This window comes from Aulonocara stuartgranti (genome assembly GCF_965226115.1).
Source record: "Aulonocara stuartgranti genome assembly, chromosome: 11".
NCBI lineage: Eukaryota > Metazoa > Chordata > Actinopteri > Cichliformes > Cichlidae > Aulonocara > Aulonocara stuartgranti.
In genome coordinates this window covers 16,862,804-16,871,635 of record NC_138947.1, presented here as the reverse complement: position 1 = coordinate 16,871,635, position 8,832 = coordinate 16,862,804, and the positions used below count along the sequence as shown (strand labels likewise).

The 8,832-nt window shown below is 41.6% G+C and overlaps 1 protein-coding gene across 3 annotated transcripts in view; it reads left to right on the top strand.

Moving 5' to 3' along the window:
- The first annotated feature begins 207 nt into the window (after window positions 1-207).
- bcam (basal cell adhesion molecule (Lutheran blood group)) overlaps window positions 208-8,832 on the top strand; it is a 48,064-nt gene continuing 39,439 nt past the window's right edge. The window contains exon 1 of one of the 3 annotated variants that reach the window (XM_082551631.1): window positions 208-553. In XM_082551631.1, the coding sequence (XP_082407757.1) occupies window positions 490-553 (64 nt within the window). In that variant the 5' untranslated portion in view covers window positions 208-489. The remainder of the gene's footprint in view (window positions 554-8,832) is intronic. The other 2 variants (XM_082551630.1, XM_082551629.1) reach the window with 2 other exon arrangements.

Here is an 8,832-nt window from a genome sequence, read left to right as displayed (position 1 = left end):
TCATAGCGTGTTCCTTATAAGCTTAGTTAGATTTTTACGTAAGGGGTACTCTTTTTGAGCTGAGAGTCAGTGAGGCTCATGATAAAATCACTTTTAACTTCCCTTTAAGAGATCCTGCGGGCCCCCATGGACATATAGGCCCACGATTAGTCAGGCAAGTCTTTTCATTTCAAGGGAGAGAGAGAGAGAGAGAGAGAGAGGGAGAGAGAGAGAGAGAGAGAGAGAGGAAGGAGGGGGTTGTTTTGAGCGGAGAGGGGGTCACCTTTTGTGCAAATATATCAGCCAAGTAGACTGCCACCAGCATCAAATTTCCGTGTGTGTGAGAGAGAGAGACACGAAGAGTGCGCTGGACTCATTTTCCAGAGTGAGCGAGCGACAGAGAGTGAGCGTTTAAAGAAGAAACGACTTGCTGCTGTGCAACATTTCCACTCTGTTCACCCTTAAAAGACACCGTAAATACATTTTCCCGAAAAAGTTGGAAACGCGGCCATGGACGGGATAACATACGGACGCACGCTGCTCTTGTGCACCTTGCTCCTCTGGGTATTTCAAGGTAAGTGTCTTTAGTACTTTCCGTTATATTTTAAACGGACTCACTCCTGATTAACTTTCCCATGCTGATGACAGCGTGCTGACAGGATTTCTATGCCTTCGGGCTGAAAATGTATACTTTCTTTTTTTTAGTAGGGGAGTCCGACTTTGAGATGTCCGCCGCTTAAGCCACAAACCTGTCTGTCGGCTGCGTGCCGCAGCGGCTTATTAAGTTCTGAGCTATTTCATTAAGTTTGCCGTGTCTGTAATTTATTGTTTTTTCCTGAGAAACCGTAACCGACTTATTTACAAATGAGTGAAGCAGGACAAACCGAATCTAGTGGAAACCGGATTTATTCCCGGTTCAGCTTTGCACCAGACACAGGTCGCGCAGTCTCGATGAGTTGTTCACTAACGGGATGTTGCGTGTTGCACCTTTGGCTTTGTGTGGATGTGCGGGAGTTGCATTTCTGCAGCTAAATGCACTTTTTGACTGCGGTACGTTAGTTTGATGTGCTACCCCCCCCCCCTCCAAAAAAACAACAACCCCGAAACCCGACAACAGCAACAACAACACACAAACAAACAAACAAACAAACAAAACGCCCCCCAACAAGAAAAAAAGATGTCCAAGTTCAGATAAAGTAGCCTGTAGCTGGAAGAGAATCTACAAAAAGCTTTAAATCCTCTGATCACTTCAGTGAATCTCTTACCCTGGAGTGAAAGTCATAAGCTTTTATTGTGAAGACCATGTTGCTCCTCTCTTATTCTGTCTCATTCACGTCTGGCTGCTGCGGTGCAGTTTCCAGCGCTTTGATGTCTGATCTGCGGGATTTTCTGTCTCCTGTGTTGGCAGTGAGCCTTACCCTAAGCACCCCTAGGTGCTGCCAGGGAAACTAAGCCAGTTTAAATGCAACTTGATTTTAGCCTTGCATGTTCTTTGTCAGAGAAAAGTTTAGGATTGTGATCAAAGCCCATATTTCAGAGAGATGATGTGGAGCTGCATCAGGTTTATAGCTGTTCTAAGTGTGGCTGAGGCGATCTCTCCTCATAATATCACTGTAATATTTCATTGCTTAATTTCCTTAAAACATCGACTACATCATGATTTTTTTTTGGCATTTACCACATGCATGAGAAAGGTAGAGGTGTAGTCAAGAGTGGTAGCTTTTTGGTTGTCTATGGCAATAATAGACATTGTGGGTTCAGCACTTAAGATGACCTGAAGGATGATGGTTATCTTTTTGTCTTTTCTTACACTCTGTTTCCTGCATCACATCACAACAGTTGTGCTTTGCTGTCTGCTTGCCCTTTATTGAGCTTCAAACAGGTACCTACAAAAAAAGTGCCCTGTAATTAATGAAGTAAGTAGTGCATCACGCATCAGGCAGCTGTGCCGCATTGATTTAAAGGCTTGGCTCCAGGTGCTGTGCTCCCCCCTACCCGCCTGCCCCGTTCCCTCTGTGCCACGCCCTAGAGTTGCTGCTGGAAGGTCTGCTTAAGTCTGAGGATAAATCTTTCCTTTCCTTTTTTCCTTGGAGGTAAAGTTTGTCGAAGTTCTCTTTTTCTTTGTCTTTCTTTTGGCTTGGCTTTGTCTAATAATACCATCTTGTTATCTTGGGATTGTTTCATACAGACCTACATTCTCAAGTCTGCTGTCTCTTAAGTAGAGATTGTGCACATAGGAGAAGTTAAACTTTAATGCCAGTCAGGGCATTTCACTTCCACTTGCATTTCCATTTTCTACATGCAAGCAGTGCAAGCTCCAACTGTGTCAGTGGTGAACATGGACCTGAGCTAAATAGAACAGATGCACAAATATAAACCACCCGGTAGTCATATTTTATAGTTTGTTTGAGACTGTTCGGGCATGGGAAAAAAAGTTATCTACAAATGGTACAACCACTCATGATAGCCACAGATACCATGACAGCACCCTCTACTGACTGTAAACATTTTGACAGGAACAGTGAAGGAAGTGAGGAGTTACAGAACTTCAAAGTGTGCAACGAAGAAGGTCAGAGAGGATTACAGTCACTGGAAAAGTTGGACTATTAAAAGATATCATAATTATTTCTGAGGTTAAAATGTAAAAGGACAGTAAAATTATTCTTTTGGTAATGATATTTATTTCTACTTTTTTTCTATCACAGTCTGAGTGCTAAAGACGGATACAGTTTATAGAGGCTTAGGATTTATTTATTTATTTATTTTAGGTCTTACCATCTATGTGTACTGGAGCCAACGGGCACCTCTGCATTGGATGTGTTGGATGCACATGCTCTTAGTTTACTCAAAAGGAAAAAGGCCATATGTATGGGCATGCCAGTAATTATTTAAGTGACACATGTGTATGTGTACTATGGCAGCCTGGATCACCCTTAGGTGCTCAGCATGCTGACGCCCTGAGTCATACTGACCCACTGACCCGTTCACTCACACATTCCTCCCGTAGGAATCAGCATTGAAAAAATTTGTAAGTCTGTTGGAAATTAGCAACACAATATTTACAGCTGAGACAAAAAAAAGCAATTAGAAAAAATTTAATTGGTGAAGTTAGTGTTTTGTGTTATTGCTTTTGTAAAATATAAACAGTAAAGTTGCTGAAGTTTAAGGCTGTTTTAAGTATACTTACAGGTTATCGCCTCCCACACCCCCCAATACCTCTAGAAGACACACTCTGTGATGCAGAGTAAAGAAAAGCAGAGTTTAAGTCAACAGTGCGTTCTTTGTGGTTGTGTGTATGACAAAAATGATAAGAGTATTTTTTGTGGGAATTTACTGTAAATGTTTGTCTCAACTTTTTATCTGTGACCAACCTGTGGTGTTAGAAAGAGCCTGTGGTGTTGGTGTTAGAAAGATGGTGGTTGACTTTCTCACACTATGCTTCCTGCAATGTCTTTCTCTGGCATCCCTAATAGAAACAAATGCAGTTTTCATGAATTTAAAAAAAAAATCTGAATCTGTCATTTTTAACCAAACATTAAGCTTTTTACCTTGTGTTTTCTTAAGTTCACTTACTTTAATGGATATTTTATTTCCAATTGGACCCTTCACGCCTCAAAAAGTGCCCTGTAATACAGTATATTTATAGTCAACAGTGGCTTCTTAGTTGTTTTGTATATGTCAAAAATAAGTTTATCAAAATTTGTTAGTGGGTATTTGCATAAGTTGTGTTAACACCATAGCTATGATCAGCCAGTGGTAATTTAAAGGAACATGTGGTCGTGGTGCCCATACTCTTTTCATCCTTTCTCATGCTGTGCTTCCTTTTTTGGAGAAAAAGTTTCTTAAAGTTCTGTTGTCAGTGTTTTTGTGTTGTTTGTGTTGTAAAACACACACATTAAAGTGACTGTAAAGGTTTTTTTTTTATCCTAATGAAAAGTACTGTGGGATTATGGTAAAAACTACTAAAGATAGTCAAGATGGTTACGAACAAGTGAAGAGAATCATTGTGACAAGCATCAGCTGAGTTCAAGGTGTTATCCCTTAACATGTACGGTCAGCCTCTTTGTCTAACACCGCCCTAATTCCCACAGTCATTTCCTCACGTTTAATTTCTGTGCCCCCTGCCAGACCAGCTTCAAAAGTGCACCCCCTGCAGTGATGTGTAATTATTATGGTATTAGGTCAGAAAAAGAGCCATTTAGCCGCAAGGAGGTAGAATCTAGAAGACCTTTTTCACGGCTGTCCTGGGTCACTTGGTTTGAATTTTGAGGAACCACACGCTTGTATCCATTCTTAAATTTGTGAATCCTACAATGGATATGTTTGCACTGAAAGAACCCAAAAACATAGATACCTAGTTAATGTGCACTGCACTGGAGTCTGATGTTCAATACTGGGAAGAAGCAACATACGTATCTCAGTGTTATTTAAGCCTCTAGGGGTGGTGGGTTTGGAGTTGGAAGGCTGTAATTATGATGTTTGGGAATATATGTGTCTGTGTAACAGTAACGAAATAAATCACTGATGGAATGAGAGGCATACCTGTGGACGCGTCATAGCTTGCCCTGCGATGTGTGTGTTTGTTTGTCTTCACCTCAAATTCTATGGAGGACTTCCTTTCTCACTTTAAAGCCCCCTCTGACCACAATTCACAGGCAGTAATCCACATATAAACAAACAGTTAAAATGCGCTTTTCACCTCACCATCTCGAGACAGTTTTATAGGTGAAAAGCTGGAGACTCTTCACTGCCAGGTTGCATTCTTGTGCTTTAAATGGATTTGACTCAGTCGAACAACCTCTGGCCACAAATTGAACATTATTCAGTAAAAGTAAAGGGCACATTCAGGTTTGACTTGTGGTTGGAAGTCCATTTAGTAATCACTGGGTTTAGAGAAGGGAATTTTAGCATGCCCGCTAGTGTTTATAATTCGCAGTGAGTAAAACGTTAAAGCCCTTTGCAGCAGTTCGATAGGGCGCTAATGTTAGCTCGTGAGCTGGCACTCAGCCCTGATAGTCTACTGGGAATCTACAGATGGTAGACTGTGTGGTTAATCTTGGAAAAATCAGTCAGTAAGAACGAGAGAAGGATGTGGCTCGCAAATGTAATGGAAAAGTTTTTTGTCACTCTCATATATAACAAGAGTGTCAGAATGGCAAGGCAAAACTGTGATTACACACACACACACACACACACACACACACACACACACACACACACACACACACACACACACACACACACACACACACACACACACACACGCAAACAAACAAACAAAAGGTCTGTTTCTCCAGATTTGCTTTGTCTATGTTCCCATCTCTCTCACTCTATAATCATGTTTCTTATTACTTGTCTCATCTTTGTATTCCTCTGTCTGCTTTACATGCTGTCTTGGTCTGGTTGGTCTTTATATCTTGATCTTTATATATCTAAGTCCCTGCATTATGACTTATAAAGATTTAATGTTTCTTTTTTCTTTTTTTTGTTGGTGAGGCTTCTGGTTGCTTTTACACCCATCTCTAGAGCTGTTATATGACAGATTTTTGGCCACTAGACACGTCCTTGTTTTGCACTTTCCAGTGCACTCATTTCAGTAATCATGTCTGTCTCTGTCACAGTTTGCATTTGAATATTTATTTCGATTTGTTTTAGTCGAAAAATATTAAAGCTACTACTTTATAATAATGCCACAAATATTAAGCAGTAACCAATGTAATCATATGGTTTGGCCTGTTTGTTTTAAGGCTTGCCATTAGTGGATGTGTAAAGAACGAAGGAAGGAAGCGGAGAGGAAGGGTAGGATGGAGACAGATCAAGGGATGGGATGAGAGATGATTACAGCTCACTATTGTCTTGCCACTGTGTAGTCTTGTTCTTCTTACCCCAGGGGAGGAAGTTGACAGCAGTGGGTAATTTCAAATACAACCTTGAAAAGAAGCACTTCCTTAATTGTGCGTCCTTGCCTCAAAATGTGTATATGTGGTGGCAAATTGGGGCTGGCGGTTGCAATTCAGGGTTGCAGCAAAATTGAAAATTCACACAAAGCTTTTTCAAGAGACGAGGTTAAGTGCTACCAGTCCATTTAGCACGAGAGTGCCGGAGCAACATGCAGATAAAAACCGTTATGTCTCACTGTGTTTGGGGGAGGAAGGTACAAAATAGGAGCAATGGCTTGAGCTCTTTTATATATCCAGTGTTTTAATCTGTGCCATAAAACAAAAACGAGCTACAGTCATTTGTTTCTGCCACACAACATGGATTCGCAAATCCTGTCCTGTGCAGTAGTTTTCGGCAATCAAATAGCAGCCAAGAGACAGATAAAACTGACAAAAGTGATAAAGGCAGAGATAGCGGGAGTAAGATCAGTCAGGCTGAGTGTGTCTGGATTGACGAATGCCAATTAGGAACGGGGAATGTCACGGAGAAAGCCTGCATCTGTGGCCAAGAAGATCATTTTCTTGGCAGTGGAGAAGAAATCCTAACCCCTGTGCCCCTCCAACCTTAAAGCCTCCATCTGACTGTTGGCTGGCAGAAGGTCCTCAGGGAGCCCCGCAAGCTGTTGCTTTTCAGACATCAACAGTTGCCTCAGCAGCAGTTGTTGAATGCAACCCCTCCAAAAAAGCCCTGTCACCCCCCTTCCTTCACACACTAACACTTGGGGTCCATTACCACCTTGTGTCTTTCCATACCACTGGCTTTGTCTGGTATGGCGAAAGGCGAGAGTAAAATTGTAGAACTGGTGCTGTGAATGCACTCGGAATTAAACTTGGTTGGTCTGTGGTTCATTGTGTATTTATCAAACATTTTAATAAAGGCTACTGAAAAATGAGGGTGAAATTTTACACACTTCATGTGCCACTAAAGTATAGTTTTCTAAATGTGGACAGAGACCTGAATGGACCCCTCTCCCAGGAATTGTTTCGAGGGTGGGGCTGCACTATAGTGGAGCCTCGAGGGATTTTTACTTCTTTTATCTGTATCACATAATGATAAGAAGGAGATGAGGGTGACTTGAAGTTCAGTAGGTAACTGAGTTTTTTCTATTTACTCAAACTTCTCCGGTGGTTTTCCCAAACCTCAATGAGTAATCTGTCTTTTAAGCCACATTTCATGCCCTATCACCCTGTTGCATCTGTCAGAACATTCTTGTGCCCCTTGAGTTTAATCTAGTTAATGGTTAAACACCAGTGGTTAACCTCTCCAGTATGATTGGTCACTGTTTGACAATGAGATCTTATTGCTTTAACTAGGCCATGGGGACCTGGGAGACTGGAGTAGTGAACATTAATCCTTTGCAATGGGAAGGAAGAGGTAAAGCAGAATGCGGAGGAGGGGGAGGGGGCTTGTGGAGGCATCTGTGGGTTAGGCTCAGAGGCGGTGTTTGTGTTACACCTCTAGCAAACACCTTTGTGGGTGTTTGGTTCTTTGAATTGGATGTTTTCTATGACTTCATGCCTTTATGTGTGAGAGCATGTTACCTGAGAGCAAGTCCATAATATAGTCACTGAACAGCTCCAGTGTCAGTTTCAGAGGCTTTGAGTTAAAGAATTCACCTGAGGACATAGTTGGCCTTTGTTTTATGGAGGCTTTACTTTACTAGAGCGAAGCTGAAGCATCGACCATAACACTTAAGTTTTCTTTGCTCCTCTCTGCCTGTGTGAACTTGAGTTTGAAAGAGAAGAGTGGAGGAGTAACGTTTCAATGTCCTGACTGTTAATGTTCTCCGCAAGTCCCATCTTGTGGAAGTCTCTTTTGCTCTGTTGCATTTCTCTCTGGAATTTGGTTGTCAGTCTCTTTGCTGCTCTCGACTTTAACTTCTCTACGTCTCTCAAACTCATTAGTGTTTCTGATCCAGTAACCTCTTTTTTTAATATTTCATCCATTATCTGTCTATCAACCCCATCAGGACCTAATACATGCATCCTTTATCCTCCTGAGCATGTGTTGTCGAAACATCACCACAGCTCAAGCAGAATGCGCCAATAGAAGCAGCATCTCTCAAATCCGTGGGTTTTCGGTGCAGTGAGGAAAAGGAGTCATTTTTTCTATAACTGACATTTCAGCTAATGACAATATTCAAACCAGAAGGGGTTTGACTCGCTGAGCAGCAACTTTCTGATTTTGTAACAGTATTTGTAAAGTTGCATCAGTTTGGTGCAGTAGCAGAGAGCATTCATGCCCGTCTTTGTTGGCAGCGCCGAAACTGAACCGTGTGGGTTTGTTCCCCGGTTGCCTCCATATTTGGGTAATACAAGAGGAGTCAACTTTCATGTTTTCATTTTTTATTTAGTCTAACAGAAAAATGTCCAAATGTGTTCCTGGCCCATATGAATATTACATCCAAAATCAATAGCGTTCAATTGGGTTATGACTCCATCGGCTAAATGACTCCCCAATTGCATGTCTGTGAATTCTTCGGAACAACAATCATGATATGATGGATAGTTATTGTGGGTATAATGGCAGACTAACATAGTGCCTAATTGATTTAGTCTCTTGTTATTAAGGACTAAAGTAATTATATTCCTAGTAGTTTGCCGCAAAAGCATCTCGCATTCTGCCCCAGCAGGCATAGTGCAGCATTAAGACTACATTTACTTAACCATTATTCTTACTGAATTATTATCAAGCGGTTGGGACCTAAGCGTTCTATGCACTGATGCAGTAATTTGATGGAGCACTTGTGAATCATGAGACTGGGTATTTGGTCTTTGAGAGAGGCTGAGAGGTCTAGGATAGGAGTTTGGTGGACCTGCTTTGATCCCATTTCCCACTCACACCATCCTCACACACTCATACTCTTTGAGATTTGTCTCCGCGGAGAATGATGAAAGATATGCCAACTCTTCA